Consider the following 18,350-nt stretch of genomic DNA (forward strand, 5'->3'; position numbering starts at 1 on the left):
TACTACACTAAAATCCTATGTTTTCAATTTTGCTTTTGAGGCATCGAGAAGAAACAAAGAATGACTTCCACTTCCCTCAGGATTTCTCTGTGATGTCTAAACAAGCCAAAAGTAGCAATTCCACATCACCCCAGAGGGCAGCACTCAACAGTCTTCCTCAGGCTCCTGACGTAGAAAATTTTAAGTTCCAGATGTCCAGCCTGCAGCCTCAGTGTTCACCAGAACCTTTTTTTTTTTTTTACCAGAATCATAAAATTATAATAATTATAATAACTAGAGGACAAGAACTTTATGTATTTAAAGATGGCAATATATGAGACAAATGGGGACAGGACCCTTTTTCCCACAGCAATCCTGATTCCTTTATCATCAGTCAGGGCCCCTTCAACGTACAACAGTGTTGGTCCTACCAAAATGCTTATCGAATAAAAGTGGGGAGGGGGAGAGAAGCACATGAACAGGGAAAAAGTGGAGGGCTGCAAACAAATCTATGGGGCTTTTCTTAGACTGAGTGCCTCTGAAGAAGTGTAACAGATCCTCTCACAGATTCTTGGATTCCCACTTGACTCTCTACTGTAAACCTGAAAAGACACTATCATCATTCTCCTGGCTTACCCACTACAATGATGCAAGAAAAAGGAGGGAAATTTTGGTGCAGTGTCATGAACAGATTATAAATAAAAGATATATGACTATTGTGGTATCAGTTATATGTTACACTCAATCACATCAAACAAAGAAACCACCAAGTTCTGAAATACCTAGAATGTGTTGCTACTTAACAATGAAGAAAAGAAATGAAAAATCAAATAATGCCAAAGCAAGCAAAAACTCTTTAGGCCTCATTAAATTTTTGTTAGAAAAAAAATATGGGCAAAAATAAATAAGCTGTAAATTAGAACTCTATGATTATACCAGGAACATTATTAACACTTCAAAGGAACCAAATGGAGATAACTTCTTTAAGGTTGTTTGCTTATATTAATAAAACAGGTAAAAACAAAGACCCAATACCACTTTAATATAATTATTAAAATAAACATTGGTTTACCAAAATTTCACCCCCAAGTGATAGTCAAAAGAAAATTTTACCTCATATTTGGAGCAGAGTACAAAAGTTTGGTCTCCTCCAGAGAAGATCTGCTTAACAATATGATATTTAAAGCGATCTGCCAAAAAAATTTCCAACAGCACATTTTTCAATAATTGAAGTTTCTTCTTGATCCCTTTTCTAATATTCCAAAATATGCATCAGAGTGGCTTCTTATCCATTTTAATCACATTAGAGAAGAAACCAAATCTCCTGGCTCAGTGCCCAGTATTACTTCTACTGCAATTAAAAATAAATATATAAAACAGTACCCTCCATTCTAGCTCTGCCCCCGCTTCACTGCCAGCTAATCCTGACCTCATTTCTATTTTTCATGCTAACTCTATCATGGCACTGACCTGAAATCTAAAATGGGCACTACTATAAATGGTAACATATGCCTAACAAATAATTCCGCATCTGAGGTGGACCCTAGCCACTTCAGGATAAATCTGGCAACATAAGGACTTCTATTTCTTGCTCTCTGGTTTATCCCCCATTACATGCACCCACATAAACACTGATACCATGATATTGCTTTATTGCTAATATCCCACACAATGTTATTCATTCTCCATGCCTCTTTCCTCTACACCCCAGCACACACTGTATTCTCCGAGGGATACCTCCTAGGGCAGAGTCTGAATGGTGCTCCTGGAATTTTGCCACTCCATGGGACTGCCACTGCTACTCAGAGTCCTCTATCTGACTAACTCCAAATCACTCTGTCCAACACAGCTCACACTTCCTCTAATCAAAATACTCTTTCATGTCGTCTTCTGTGCTCGCATATTACCATGAGGTTTCCTAAAGCCACAGCATTTACATAATAAGTTCAAACTTACACATTTATAAAATCATTTTGTCAAACATCTAAGCAAGGACAGCCTCAGCCACTTAGCAAGACTCTGTCTCACAAAACAAAAAGGAATGAGGATGTAGCTCAGTGGTAAAGCAACCCTGGGTTTAATTGCCAGTAGTACCACAAAACAAAAGAAAGGGAAAAAAAAAAAAAAGACGAGGCAGCACTCAATATGAATGACTGCCTTATTTTGATTTCCAAACAAATGAATACTCTGTTGAATATTTTTAAGAGAAGGGGGAAAAAAGGCATGAAAAGAGATCATGTCATGCTATGACCAAAACACCAATAGTAAAGTAGAGAATAACACAGAATTGGCACTAAGAGCATAGGCTTTCAAATGGGGCCAATCTTGGTTCAGTCCTGCCTCCAGGATCCTTGTGACTTTAGGAAAGTTACTGACCCTCTTGAAGACTCAGTTCTCTCACCTCTACAAAGATGACAACCACTAATAGGTTGTTCTGAGGCTTAGCATAATAATGAATTTGGTTAAACATTCAATAAATAGTTAACCATCAGTATTAACAACAATAAAACTTATACACTATCACCAAGATTCTTGGTGCTGACATTTTGTGTTTTATTTATTTTCTAGGATTTCAGAGTTTCATGCATAGCAAGAACTGAAATATTTGTTGATTATTGTTTTTAAAAAACCTCAGATTAATTCCCTTCAAAAGACTTCAAGATATATAAGAGATGTAAATTCAAAATATGTTGGAAACAAACATATAGATATATGTTTTAGTCATTTAAAATATAATTAAATTCTAGTGCAAATCTTACCGGCTCGGGCTGAAAGCTGTCCACTGTGGGCAGCCCAATAACCCTTCACAGGAGATGGGCACTTAACATTACAAGTGTGTCCAGTTCCTAGTTGACCTCTAGCTCCACAACCAAATGCGTAGATGAGTCCAGAAGAAGGCACAAAGGCTAGAGTGTGTTGTCTGTGGAAAAATTAAACAACTCATGATCAAAGTATCTACTAACATGGACACACTCTCAGACTCTGACCTTTAATTTCCAAATAAAAGCATAGGAGTCCTTAGGGGTGCCTCATGGAACCTCCCCAGTGACAATATGTGACTTTTCTTTTTTTTTGCTATGACTGGCTCTCCATAATATTCTCCTTCTCTCACACTCCAGTTAATGGGGAGGATAGTAACTTGTGGAAAAAGTTGAATAAACCTGCTGCCATATGGATGAAAGGGAAAAAGCAGTGTAGGCCCAGTCAAAATTTCCAAAAGGCTCTGTGGGACTTTCTCCTTTCTTCATTTCTTCCCCACATGCTGCTACTCTTTGTCCCAAAAGAGGCCTACTATTCCCTATTTCTCTGCTTACCTAAAACCCTTCCTTGCTACATCCCAGAATCTGACTTTCTCCAAATTTCACTGTAGGTGTGCATGCAGTAAAGATTTCCTAAAATGATGGAGGTTAGGTGTCATCACATTCTCCATCACTATAAGAACAAGATCCATTTCTGGGTCTTCCAGCAGGAAGCTCTGAGGAACACTCACCTGCCACAAGCAATCTGAGTTACTTCACTGCCCATCAGCTCTAGAACTCTTCTTGGATTAACCTCATCATTCATGGAGTCATGTCCAAGTTGCCCACAAGAACCAGCACCAAAGGTGAACACACCTCCACTCTAACAAAGAACAAACGTCAATATGACATTACTGTATCTCTAAATTTAAGAACCTTCCTCTGAAACCTGTATACAAAATTCCCATCAGAATGGTCCATGCAAGACACTATGCTCACTTAATACTTGGCCAAAATCGCCTCCTGAGAACATTATTTAAATAGCAAAAAGAATAAAAAAGAAATTTAAGACTATGTCTTCAAGGAACATAGAAAGCCCTTCTCAAGGGAATGTGTGCCACTTGTAAATTTTGAAAACTGTTTAAAGCACAATGACATATTAGGAAGCAAAATTAAAGAAAAACAAGAAGATATTAAGAGAACAGGTGTGGTGAGGTACATCTGTAATCCCAGTTGGTAGGGATTAGACAGAGAGATCAAAAATTTGAGGTCACGTGAACAACTTAGCAAGACCCTGCCTCAAAAAATAAAAAAGGCTGGGGATGTAGCTTTGTGTAGGAGAACCCCTAATTCAATTCTCAGTACTAAAAAGAAGAAAGGAAGGAAGAAAGGAAGGAAGGAAGGAAGGAAGGAAGGAAGGAAGGAAGGAAGGAAGGAAGGAAGGAAGGAAGGAAGGAATAAAATAAATTAAGTACTCCACAAACTCCTTGAAAAGTAAGGTTTTTTAAAAGTTGTATTAGATTAAATGCTAACCTATTTAATTAAAGTGAATATATAATGGTATTTGCTCTATATGAAAATACAAATTTTCTTTCTAGAATATAACTATTTAGAAATAAAAGAAACAGGTTAATGATTTTAAAACAATTAAATTGCTATTTCTTTTTTTACATATTTTATTTATTTACTTACTTGCTTATTTATTGGTACCAGGGATTGAACCCAGGTACTCTTAATGACTGAGCCACATCCCCAGCCTTTTTTATTTTTAGACAGTGTCTCACTAAGTTGCTCATGGCCTCACTAAGTTGCTGAGGCTGACTTTGAACTTGTGATCCTTCTGCCTCAGTCTCTCAAGTTCCCGGGATTACAGGTGAATACCATTGTGCCTGGCTTTTTTTTTTTAAATAACTTATTTTAAAAGAACACAGGATTCTGTTATTTATTTACTTATACACACACACATACACATTTATGTATATATATTTAAAAGGTATTTCATTGAACTATTTTTTTCATTTTTATACTGAAATATTTTTAACTGGTAGAAATTTACCAAAGAGGTAAACACAGATACAAGAAAGCAATTTCGTTCCTATTTCTTTGGAAAACAATAAAACAAAAGCTAAAGGCAGCATTCAAGTTCAAGCCACAATATGGTAATTAAACATAATCACTACTCTAAAATAATCTATTATAATTGCCTATCCCATAACCTGAACCAAAGCAGAGTTCTCCAATGCCCTTACCTTTGTGAGGACTGCTGTATGTTCTTCTCCACAACTAATATAGACAACTTTCTGGGTTCGTAAAAGTTTTACATGGCAAGGAGACTCTCGATCTAGAATAAGATCAATGAAGCATTAGAATATCACTACCATTAATTTTTATATGAAATACACACAACTATCATAGCATGAATTTGGGGTCTCCCCTGGTTTCCTGGCACATATGCAACTTCCTACCTGCATCTCTGTTTGGATGTTGTTATGGTTTGGATGTGAGGTGTCCCCCAAAAGCTCATATGTGAGACAATGCCAAGATGGAGGAGAAACAATTGGGTTATGAGAGACTCAACTCAATCAATGTATTAGTACCTTGATGGGGATTAACTCAGTGGTAACTGAAGGCAGGTAGGTTGTAGCTGAAGGAGGTGGGCATTGGGGGAGTGGTTTTGAGGTAATATATTTTGTATCTGGTGAATGGAGACTCTCTCTCTGCCTCTTGATCATCATGTGAGCTGTTTGCCTCTGCCATACTCTTCCACCATGATGTTCAGCTTACCTTGAAACTCAAGGAATGGACTTCTAAGGACTGAGACCTCTGAAACCATGAGCCCTCAAATAAGCTTTTTCCCCTCTACAATTGTTCTGGTTATGTCTTTTAATCACAGCAGTGAAAAAGCTGACTAAAACAGATGTCCAACAATTTTAATGTATCCCAAAGCTAACTCATGATTTCCCGACACTTTCTTACTCTGCCCACTCACCCTCCACAAAATAACTGTATCCTTCTACTTTTCCCTGTTTTAAACCACACATTCAACAATGTGCAAATAGGTCCTCTTCAAATGCTGCACAAAAATCAGACTTTATTCTCACTAACTCCAACCTGGTTTTCCCCCTTGACCCACTTATGCAGCTAATGGCAGCTAATGGTCAAACAGGATCACTTCTCTCCTCCAACACTTAGTCTTGCTAACAAGAGCAAGACTCACTAACAGATGAAGCCAAATCCTCACCCTGGTACTACCTCTTTGACCTCCATCTGTCCCTCCTCCCATTTCTCCCTCTAGACCATACATCTTTTCACATCACAGCATTTGCACATACTGTTCACTTTGGCTGGAATATTCCTTCTGCAGAAATCTAAATGTCCCACTTCCTACGGGCTCTGCTCAAACAAGTTCCTATCAGAACTACATATTTACTAGTTTGTTGTTTTTGAATCCTTGACATACCATATATTTATGAGTTTGTTGTTTATGTTTGCCCACTAGAATAGTTTCCACTAAGCCACAGATGTTCTGTTTTGTTCATTGCTGCTCCCTTAGTATTCAGCATGAGGCCAACACATACTAGAACCTCAAGAAGTATGTATTAAACAAACAAATGTGCTTTTGAACTAAAGAGGTACATGTAGTTTACCAACCTTTTTCATCACTGAGTCCTAGCTGTCCTGCATTATTCATCCCCCAGCCAAAAACAGCTCCTGAGAGAGATAGGGCAAAGCTGTGAGCCCCTCCTGCTACCACCTGGGCCAACGGGATGCCCTCCAGGGACCTCACCCTCTGCGGGCTGGCTTGAGAAGGGAACTCCTTCCCCAGCCCCAGCTGACCATGGCTGTTTTTTCCCCACGTGAAGAACTGGCCATCTGAAAAAAGAACAGAATAACTAATATTACAAAAATGGATACAAGTTCCATGCACAAAAATAATCACGTTATTAGGATCATTTGTTAGTTGCCCTCCCACATACCCCAAACTCACCCCAGAGCAAAGGAACAAAGACACTTCATGCTTTAAGACTATCAAAACCAAAACTCCCACTTGACATGACAATACTATTATGCAAAGAACACATTAAGTAAATAAATTCAATTTTGAACAAGCCAACTACCGGGCTTAGATCTATTAAGCAAGTTCAATTAGTTGTGACCATATTAAGACTAAGAGACCTAGAACTTCAGGAGATCCAGGCTAAGAGCACCAACTTCTAAACAAATGATTGAAGAGGATGTGTAAGGGCAGATGTCTTCTAACAAAGTACAGTGTTGTTTGCCGACTTAGGTTTCTCTTAACTCCTTCCTTTACATTTATTTGGGATCTTGACAGTAAAATGGAACTTGAGAGTAGGCTATAGCCATAAGAACAAAACAAACCAATTTTCTATATTCTCAAGAACACTTAGGTATCATCCTGCTTCTCATTCGTCTTTCCCCTGCGTGTGCTGGGGTAACAATGATTAGCACCTATTTCATCCACACCCTGGAGAAAGGATGAGATATGCAAAGGCTGTCTGAGAACTGTTACTGCTCAAGACCAATGCAGTTAAAGTTTGGAGATAAATTAATGCAACTGCAGGAGAAAAATATTTTCAAAATTTCACAGCATTGGCATATATTTAATGCTACATTACCTGCTGCAAGAGCCAAGCAATGCCAGTTGCCACAGGAAACTTGTAATATTGTCTGTTGGTTCAGCTTCTGTATTAACCTAAAACAGAAAAGGCTTTCCTAAGATTGAACATTCACATACAAACACAATTATCGCAAATATTCCCACTGGGTTCAGTGGCGCAGAACTATAACCCCAGCTTCGAGGGAGGCTGAAGCAGGAGGATCACAAGTTCAAGACTAGTCTGAGCAACTTAGACCCTGTCTCAAAAAAAAAAAAAAAATTAAAAGAGCTAGGGATGCAGCTCAGTGGTAAAATGTCCCTGGGTTCAATCCCCCATACCAAACAAACTACAGGACTGTCATGATCCAGCAATTTTACCTCTAGTTATATATCCAAAAGGACTGAAATCATATTACTAAAGAGATACTTAATGTTTACTTTCATAGATGCATTATTCACAATGGCCAAAAGATGTAATCTTGTATTCTGCAAATCTATTGGCACCATTTGTTTTCCAAATACTCAGATGATTATTAGCATTATTTTTTTTTTTGCAATAATTTTTTTTTTAATTAAGATATGTACTATTTTTTTCCTTCTGCTGGGAACAGAAATCAGGACCTCACACATTGTAGGCAAGTGCTCTACCACTGAGCTACACCTGCAGTCATGTATTAATTTATCATGTGTGTTGGTTCAAAGATCATCATCAAGGATTCTTCATGGTGCACTTTTATAATCACTCCTCCCCTGTCTCATTACCCAACCCTATCCCCCGGAAACCACTATCCTAGCCTCTATTTCTAAAATGCTGTTATTTTAAGCATATTACAGAAATCAAATTATATACCCTTGGGGATTAGCTTTTTTAACTCAGAATATTTCCCTGGACATTCAAAGTTGTTACATATATGAATAGTTTATAGAATCTCGCTGATTTTAAAAATTTTTAAATGCATTACTACCAAGTGTTTTAGGAGTTACAATGCAGCAACGGCCCTTTTTCCTGTCCAGTTTCCATGCAAAATCCCCAGAACAAATTGTCCCCTTATTGGATCAATTCTCAAACAACCCTCATGATCACATTTAGGAAGGGAAATAGATCAAAAGAACAAAGATAAATACAAAAATTACACCCTGGAGGTGGAGAGGAGGGGTACATACAATACAAACATAAACTATGCTTTACCTACTCGTCTCATTCTATCTTCCCAATAACTCCATAAAGTAAAAAATATAAAATTTCATTTTGAAGTTAGGAAAATGTGGCTTAGAAAAGTTCAATGTGCCCAAAGTCATTCACCTTGTAAGTAACAGAACCAATATTAAATCCAAGGCTGTTTGTTCTCAAAACTGTTACTTCCCAAAATATCATGGTATTAATAATTTATTTCAAGTAAATTATATAGTTAAAACTATACAAATCATTCTTGTAAGTCATTCATAGTTTAAACATGATTAATTAAATTAATTAAATTGTTACGATAACACAGATTACTTTGTTTTTAGAAAAGAAATGTGATTTAAAAACTTGAATTTAGTCTTTGGTCACCAACAAATGAAATATTTTTGTCATTAATGTTATCAAAATTTTTCCCTAATGTTACACACAATGTAACTAAAATAGAGCAATCCTCTTTTCTTACTGCCAAATTAATTTTTGGAAAAAATAATCTAAGACATTACTGGCTGGAATTTATCAGGAAATAAATCAAATCGCTCTCACCTCCATGTTCCTTTTTCCCTTAAAACAGCTTTTAATTAAAGAGAAAAACTTAGAAAAGGCAAAAAGGAAGAGGGAGATATACTGTCCTTAAAAACGGGATAAGAAGGGGAAAACAGGCCATTTATTAACCTAATACTGAGCAATGTATGGGCCAGGCACCCTTAGAAATGATAATATTAAAATGAATAATCCAGGTCTCCTGCCATCAAGAAGTCAAAGTTTTGAAATAATAATCAGACATTAAAAGAAACAAATACAAAGAACATAACAAGTACTAGTATATAGAAATATGCAGTATACCAAGCATGTGTTACAAGGGGTATGTAGAATAAAAGAACTGGCATTAAATGAAGAAAATTAACAGCCTCTCTAATCATGAAAAATCCTCAACAGGACTGGGGAGATAGCTCAGTGATAAAGCATCTGCCTAGCATGCATGAGGCCTTGGGTTCAATCCCCTTCATCACCACATAAAAAATAAACAAAGTAAAATGACCAAAAAAAAAAAAAAAAACCCTCAACAGACAGATACCACCCAAGCAAAAATCATCTGAAAATAACTTCACTATTTTGAATATTTTCTTAAGTGATGAATTATCTATTAGATACTTGGCTAAATCTTCTAAAATTTTGAAGTAGCTGGGTGTAGTGGTGCACGCCTGTAATCCCTGTAGCTCAGGAGGCTGAAGCAGGAAGATTGAGAGTTCAAAGCCGGCCTCAGGAAAAGTGAAGCACTAAGAAACTCAGTGAGACCCTGTCTCTAAATGAAATACAAAATAGGGATGGAAATGTGGCTCAGTGGTGGAGTGCCCCTGAGTTCAATCCCCAATACCGCCCCCCAAAATAAAAAATAGACAAAATTTAGAAGTAAATAGTTAAGAGATTCAAAACCATTAATTATATTAATTTTCGCATTAAAGAATCTATATTTGGGGCTGGGGTTGTGGCTCAGTGGTAGAGCGCTTATCTAGCACATGTGAGGCCCTGGGTTCGATCCTCTACACCACATCAAAATTAAAAAAAAGGTATTGTGTCCAACTATAACTAAAAAATAAATATTAAAAAATAAAAGAATCTACATTTGATATTTTGGCTATTTTTAATGCTAAAGGTAATTTGGCATATGAGAGTCAGCCTTATGATTCTACTTTAAAGTACTTAACTGAATAATTCAGATTTTTTATAATCTTATGAAGGTTGATAAACCTAAGATGTGAAAAGATGCCTTTTTTATTCAAATATTTATCGAGCGCCAGGAAGTCAACTCGTAACCAGGCTACTAGAACAAATAAAATGCGGTTCCTGACCAACTTACTTTTTAACTAGAGGCAGACATTTCTGCAAATAATCACAATTTTTGTGCTACAGCAATATAAAGACACAGCAGTAGCACAAAGGAAACAGCAATACAATAAAGAAAACAGAACAAAAACAAGGAGTCTGCCATAGCAACAAGCAGAAAGTAATTTTTAAAACAATTGAGACTTGCAGCCCAGATTCCTTTCTGTGGCATTCTTACCTGGGCACTGCCACAGAATCCTCAGTAGTCATGAGTCCTAGTTGACCATCACTCCCTGCACCCCAAGAGAACAGCTGGCCCCGGTCACTAAGGGCCAGATTGTGGGACTCTCCACATGCCACATGAATAATGTGCTGATCTGCCAGAGCTCCAATTTGTTCTGAAAGAGATCAAACCAAAGGAAGAAAATGTATATCTTAGAAACAGGTTATTTTGCTACCCTTCCACAGAATTACCCTTATAGGACAGTTCTCCACTCCCATTCTGGAACTAAGGACTTTTGTTTTTAAAGAGAACCACTAAATCTGCATATGTGCAGAGATTATAAACTTTATATATTTCCAAATGTTATCAATTTAGATTTAGCTACACTAGGTAGCAGACATGCCTATAGTAGCACACACATCCTGTTTGTTCTCTGAACCTATAAAGCCATGTGCCTGTGCTTCCCTATCCAGGGAGAAGACTGAATGAAAATGATGAACAAAAGAAGCCCAGATTTAAGTGGGAATGAGACACATTCCTGTAAGTAGTGTCACTGTGTGAAATTCTGCCTGGAACAATGAAACACACCGCCATATACATTCCTCCTATCCACAAAAATATCCAGAATTCTAAAGACCTTTCTCCCATCAGTTCCAGAACATATTCTTGTATGTATCCTGGGAGACAGGAGGATCTGTCTCTGGGAAAATTTGCCCAAATGGGCATGGGCTTATAACCACACCTACTACTGGAGTGCATCCTATCCTGAAAGCTAGTAGCCATAGCCCATCTCCATTCTTAAATCTGTACCCTCATTCCACACACTCACATGGATGGCTGCAGCACTACAACCCCAACTGCTCAGAGCCTAGGCCTAGCAGAAAGGCTGAGATTCTAGCTGCAAAACCCAGGCAGCATCCCATTCCCCAGGAAACAGAAGACTTGAACAAAGGGAAAGCAGACACAGAGCCCAACATGCCCATGCCTACCTGACATACAGCCAGGGAGCCGCCCCAATCCCAACCAAAACACCATACCACCACAGTCACAAACACCTACAGCCTAGGACACTAACACAGCCTCAGACAACCTACATACTAGCATCTTTCTATTCCATAAAAATTGGAAAAGGTGACTGGTATACTGAATGTATAGGCATCAATTAGAGATGAATTAAAAAGCAAGGAAAGATGACACTCTAAGGTATACAATAATTCTCTAATAACAGACCCTAAAAAAAAAAAAAAAGGAAGCATGATCTTATGGAAGCTCAGTGAGATAAGAGAATACAGACAGACAATCCAATAAAATCTGGAAAATAATGTCATCGTATGAGAAACACAACAAATAGATATCATTAAAAAAGAACCAGAAATTTTATAGGTGGATAATTAAATGAATGAAATTAAAAAATAAAATTGAGAGCCACAACAGACTAGATCAAGAAGAAGAAAGAATTTCTGAACTTGAAAATTGGTCATTTTAGTTAACCCAAACAGGAGGTGAAAGACAACCATATCTCAAAGGTCCCACAGATTAAGTAAACAAATATTTGCATTATGTGAATTCCAGAGGAGGAAGAGATGGAGAAACATGCACAATGCACATTTAACAAATAAATAGCTGAAAATGTCCCACGTCTTGAGAGAGATATGCATATCCAGAACTCCAATTAAACTCAAAAGAGGTTCTCTCCAAGGCAAATTATAATCAATCTATCAGAAGTCAGAGAGAATTCTAAAACCATTAAGACAAAAAAAAATATCGAAAATGCATACATATAAGGGAATTGTCACTAGAGTAACAGCAGATTAAACTCTGTGGGTCAGGAGAGAATGAGATGATATATTCAGAGTGATGAAAGAAAACTCACTGACAGTCAAAAATACTATATACATGACTGGGAATACAGCTCAGTTGGTGGAGTGCTTGCCTTGCATGCACAAGGCTCTGGGTTCAATCCCCAGCACCAAAAAAAAAAAAAAAAAAAAAAGAATACTATATACCACAAAAGCTGTCATTAAGAAACAAAGCCTGTAGCAGACAAACAAAAACTGAAGGCATTCCTAACTACTAAACTGGAAGTATAAGAAATGCCTAAGGAGCACTAGAACAGACACCCTATGCTTAGTAGAAGAAAAAGTAGGACAAAATCTCCACTATGTCAGCTTAACTATGTCAGCTTAGGAATTGACTTCCTTAACAAGACTCCTAGAACACAAGTAGTAAAATCAAGAATCAATAAATGGGATGGTATCAAACTCCTAAGCTTCTTCTCAGCAAAGGAAACAATAATGTGAAGAAACAGAATGGGGGCTGGGGATGTAGGGCGCTCGCCTGGCATGCGTGCGGCCCGGGTTCGATCCTCAGTATACCACATACAAACAAAGATGTTGTGTCCGCCAAAAATTAAAAAAAAAAAAATGTTAAAAAAAAAAAGAAACAGAATGGGAGAAAATCTTTACCACATGCACCTCAGATAGAACATTGATTTCCAGGATGTATAAAGAACTCAAAACAAATAACCCAATCAATAAATACACTAAGGAAATGAACAGAAGAAGAAATACAATCCATCAACAAACATATGAAAAAAATGTTCATCATCTCTAGTCATTAGAGAAATGCAAATCAAAACTAATCTAAGATTTCATTTCACTCCAGGCAGAATGGCTAATATCAAGAATACAAGCAACAATAAGTATTGGCAAGGATGTGGGGGAAAAGGTATACTCTTACATAGCTGGTGAGACAGCAAATTGGCGCAACCACTATGGAAAGCAATATGGAGATTCCTCAGAAAACTTGGAATGGAAACACCATTTCACTCAGCTATCCCACTCTTCAATTTATACCCAAAGGACTTAAAATCAGCATACTATAGTAGCACAGCCACATCAATGTTTATAGCAGTTCAATTCACAATAGCCAAACTATGGAACCAACCTAGGTGCTCTTCAACACATGAGTGGATAAAGAAAATGTTGTACATACACACAATGGAATATTACTCAGCTTTAAAGAAGAATGAAATTATGATTTTTGCAGATAAATGGACGGAGCTGGAGAATATCATGCTAAGCGAAATAAGCCAAACCCAAAAAACCAAAGGCTGAATGTTTTCTCTGATAAGCGGATGCTAACCCATAAAGGGAGGGAAGAGGGGGAATGAAGGAATTTTGGATTGTGCAGAGGGGAGTGAGGGAAGGGGAGGGGGTGTGGGGAGGGGAAGGACGATGGAATGAGACAGACATTATTACCCTATACGTATGATTACACAATGGTGTGACTCTGCACCATATTCAGCCAGAGGAAGGAGAAGTTGTATTCCATTTGTGTACAATGTGTCAAATGCATTCTGTCATGTATAACTAATTAGAACAAATTAAAAAATGAAATAAAAAAATAATTATTTGGAAGGAAAAAAAAGAAATGCTTAAGGAAATGCTACATCTAGAAGCAGAAGGCCAATAACTACCATCATGAAAACACAGAAGTACAAAACTCACTGTAAATAAAAAACAAAGAGAAAAGAATTGAACTTTGTGACTACACAGAAAACCACCAAACCACGAAGATAAACAATAAGAGAGAAGAAAATACAAAGGCTATTCATAAAAACCAGAAAGCAATTAATGAAATTACAGGAGTCGACTGAATATAAATGGATTGATAACCACCTAGAATGTAAATTAAATCCCCTGACTAAAAGATACAGACTGTCTGAATGAATTTTTAAAATGACCCAACTATATGCTGCATATAAGAAAATCACTTTACCAGTAAAAACACATATAGAATGAAAGTAAAAACACATAATGAATTAAATATAAACATATATATACATATATATATACATACATACATATATATATAAAACCAATACCAAACCACTCAAATATAATAAAGAAAATATTATATCTAAAAAGGAGAGAGAGACACCAATACAGATAGATGGAGATTTTAACACCCTACTTTCATCATCCAGATAGAAAAATCAACTAGGCAACACAGTTAATCTATACTATAGGCCAAATGGACCCAACAGATATATATAGAATGTTTCATTCAACAGCTGTAGAATAAATATTCTTCTCATCAGCACATGGAACATTCTCCAGGAGACACCATATGTTTGACCACAAAAGAATCTCAACAAATTCAAAATATCTAAATCACATCATATTTCTTTTCTGACCACAATAGAACAAAATTAGAAATAAAGAAAAAGACAAACTTTGAAAATTGTACAAATACATGGAAATTACACAATATGCTCACAATGGCCAATGGAGGAATCAAAAGGGAGATCAAGAAATTTCTTCAAACAAATGAAAACAGAAACACAACATACCAAAAATCTTTGGGATTCAGCAAAAGCAGTACTAACAAGAAAAATTTATGCCAATAAGCACCTACATAAAAAAGAGAAAAGACTCTGAATAAACAATCTAATAAGACAACTCAAGAAACTATAAAAGCAAAGGTAAATCCACCCCCAGATTTGTAGAAAGAAATATCAGAGCAGAAATAAAATAATAAAACAAAACAAAAGATCAATGAAACAGGCTGTGGTTGTAGCTCAGTGGTAGGCGCTTACTTGCCTAGCAATGTGAGTTACTGTGTTTGGTCCTCAGCACCACATAAAAATAAATAAATAAAATGAAGGTATTGTGGGGGGAAAAAAAAAACCTAAATCAATGAAACAAAAAGTTGGTTTGGGGAAAAATGAAGTTGAAGAACTTCCAGTTAAACCAAGGGGAAAAAAGAGAAGACTCATAAATAAAGTCAAGAGACATCAAAACTGATACCACAGAAATACAAAGGACCATTAGTACCTATCATGAACAACTAACTACATGCCAACAAACTGGAAAACTTAGAAGAAACTGGCAAATATCTAGACACATTTAACCTAACCTACTAAGAAAGAACATGAAAAAACAGAAAACCTATACAGAGCAATAATAAGTAATGAAACGAAATCAGTAATAAAAAGTCTACCAAAAAAAAGAAAAGTCTAGGACTAGATGGCCCCACTGCTGAATTCTACCAAACTTAAAACAAAACAAAACAAAACCCACTAATACCAATTTTTTCTCAACTATTTAAAAACATAAAATGAACGAAATTCTTCCATATGCATTCTATGAAACCAGCATCACCCTGATACCAAAACTAGATAAGGGCACAACAAAACTAGATAAGGGCACAACAAAAACACTATAAACCGAGAGTGGGGTTGTGGTTCAGTGGTAGAGTGCTCACCTCGTATGCATAAGGCACTGGGTTCTATCCTCAGCACCACATAAATATTAAATAAAGATACAGTGTCAACCTAAAACTAAAAAAATAAATATTTTTTTAAAAAACACTATAAACTAATATCACTGATGATCAGATGTAAAAATCTTAAAACACTAGCAAACCAAATCTAATAGCACATCAAAAAGATTATATGCCATGATCAAATATAATTTATCCCAAGGATTCAAGGATGATTCCACACATACAAAATCAACAAATGATATACCACATCAACAGAAAGAAGAACAAAAACTATATGACCATTTCAGCAGACTCAGAAAAGGCATTAAATCAAATTGAACATCCCCTCATGATAAAAACTCTCAACAAATTGAAAATCAAAACAATTAAAATCAAAAAACCTATCTCAACAAAATTAAGGTCATATATGACAAGCCTATAGCTATCATCATACCAAACAAGAAAATAGTGTAAGTATTTCCTAAAAGATGTAGGTCTAGACAAGGATACCCTCTCTAATCACTTGTCTTCAAAATAGTACAAAAATTCCTAGCTAGAACAATTAGACAAGAGAAAGTAAACAAGAGCATCCAAATTGGAAATGAGGAAATCAAACTACCTCTGTTCACAGATGACATGATTTTATTCATAGAAAAACTTAGGACCCTCCCTAAAAAAAAAAAAAAAAAAAAAAAAAAAAAACATTAGAACTGATAAATGAATTCAGTAACACTGTAGGATACAAAATCAACATACAAAAATCAGTAGCTTTTTCTTTTCTATATTCGCAAACAAGCTATCTGAAAAAGAAATCAAGAAAGCAGTCTAATTTACAATAGCTCAAAAAAAAAAAAAAAACACCACTAGGGAAACACTTAACCAAGGGGTAAAAGAACTCTACAAAAAAAAAGAGAGAGAGAGAGAAAATGAGAGAGAGAAAGAAAAGAAAAAGAAAAATTACAAAAACACTGATGAAAGAAACTGAAAAGGACATCCCCAAAAAGGGAAAGACCTCCCATGTTCATGGATTGGAAAACTAATATTGTTAAAATGTCATACTCCAAAGTAATCTACAGAATCAATCCAATCTCTAATAAAACACTAATGATATTCATAGAAATAGGAAAAACACTCCTAAAATGTTTGTATGGAAGCACATAAAACCCAAAGCAATCTTGAGATAAAGAAGAAAAGTGGAAGCATTACCATACCTGACTTCAAAACATACTACCAAAGCTACAGTAACCACAAATGCAGGACTCAAATATGACGACAGGGAGAAAAAAGGGTCCATTTTCAGGCATGTGAGGCTGTCAAAATATTTAACACCTATGTGGTGGCTTTTCTCAGAAAGCTATTTCTCAAGACAGTCTTGCCCCAAGCATAAACAGTCTCAACTCAACTTTGCAAGTGTAAGGAACCCCTACTAGAGGAGCTCAGGTGACTCAAACTATTCTTCTAACCAAATTTCCAACTTGTACCAGTTGCAGGACTTGGGCAGATTTTCCATTCCCTTGGGCCTGAGACCTAGCCTCATTCACTCATGATTGAAGCCTGCCTCTCCACACCTGATCTTCCTGCTGCCAACCGGTACCCTCTCCTGCCTAAATGTTAGCACATCCCTAAAATGACACTATCAACAGTTTCTCCACTGTCCTGATGAGCACTGAACTGTCTAGCTAGCTACCTGACGGTTATTTTCTCACCCCAAAATCTTAATATCATCACTCTTAGTCTTATTTTTAACCAGAGCTTAGTAGGGCACGTCTAGATTCCAATTATCATTTACTCCCAGTCTGATCAAGCTCTAAGCAAACCCATTCCTGTCCCATCACATATCAACCATCAAACAGACATCAAAAACCACCCTTACCACAAGAAATCTTTCAGCCTCAAGGCATAAGTACTGTTCAATAATGCAAAGACTGCAGGGAAATTAAACCATGGTTACACATAACCAATTTATTCTCCGTGTTCTAAAAGTCAAAAAAACTGCACCCATCTGATTGAGGCTAGAGACTTGTCCTAAACCACTCTCCTAGAATCTACTCCCTAGGTTAAGCCAACTTGCCAATGGTTGCCCCCATTTACTTCTTTCCCTGAATACTCCGTTGTCCCAGACGGGAACAGTCAGGTTGTAGTGCACATTTTCACTTGCAGTCTCTGCTGATTGATATGCTATGTTTTACAGACAGTGACAAAAAAAAAAAAAAAAAAAAAAAAACGCAACCCACATAATTAAAACACACAAAAGAAACATTCAGCATTTTTTGAGGATAAAAGTATATTTTTTCTCTGATCCTCTGATGGCAACACTTTTTAAGTCTTTCGTAGTCTTCAGCAATGTTACCAACTCTGAAGGAATCACAGTAATAGGGTGGTAGGGACAAATACAAACTGCTGCTTAGAGCAAGTCAGCAGCTCAATGACTTCTATTATAGGGATTAATTCTCCTTGATTTTTGAGTGCATCCTAATTTTTTAAATTTTTGTAGTTAATGGAATATTTGGCATTAAG

General features: G+C 36.5%; 1 protein-coding gene across 4 annotated transcripts in view; it reads right to left on the reverse strand.

Moving 5' to 3' along the window:
* Nucleotides 1-18,350, reverse strand: part of Herc3 (HECT and RLD domain containing E3 ubiquitin protein ligase 3) — a 121,953-nt gene that overhangs the window by 69,258 nt on the left and 34,345 nt on the right. For all 4 annotated transcript variants that reach the window (XM_013363883.4, XM_005337527.5, XM_040293092.2 and 1 more), the window contains 7 exons: nucleotides 10,581-10,740; nucleotides 7,355-7,431; nucleotides 6,369-6,590; nucleotides 4,967-5,058; nucleotides 3,470-3,600; nucleotides 2,739-2,899; nucleotides 1,093-1,169 (listed from right to left, as the gene is read on the reverse strand). In XM_013363883.4, the coding sequence (XP_013219337.2) occupies nucleotides 1,093-1,169; nucleotides 2,739-2,899; nucleotides 3,470-3,600; nucleotides 4,967-5,058; nucleotides 6,369-6,590; nucleotides 7,355-7,431; nucleotides 10,581-10,612 (792 nt within the window). In that variant the 5' untranslated portion in view covers nucleotides 10,613-10,740. The remainder of the gene's footprint in view (nucleotides 1-1,092; nucleotides 1,170-2,738; nucleotides 2,900-3,469; nucleotides 3,601-4,966; nucleotides 5,059-6,368; nucleotides 6,591-7,354; nucleotides 7,432-10,580; nucleotides 10,741-18,350) is intronic.

Source organism: Ictidomys tridecemlineatus, chromosome 9 (genome assembly GCF_052094955.1).
Source record: "Ictidomys tridecemlineatus isolate mIctTri1 chromosome 9, mIctTri1.hap1, whole genome shotgun sequence".
Taxonomy (NCBI): Eukaryota; Metazoa; Chordata; class Mammalia; order Rodentia; family Sciuridae; genus Ictidomys; species Ictidomys tridecemlineatus.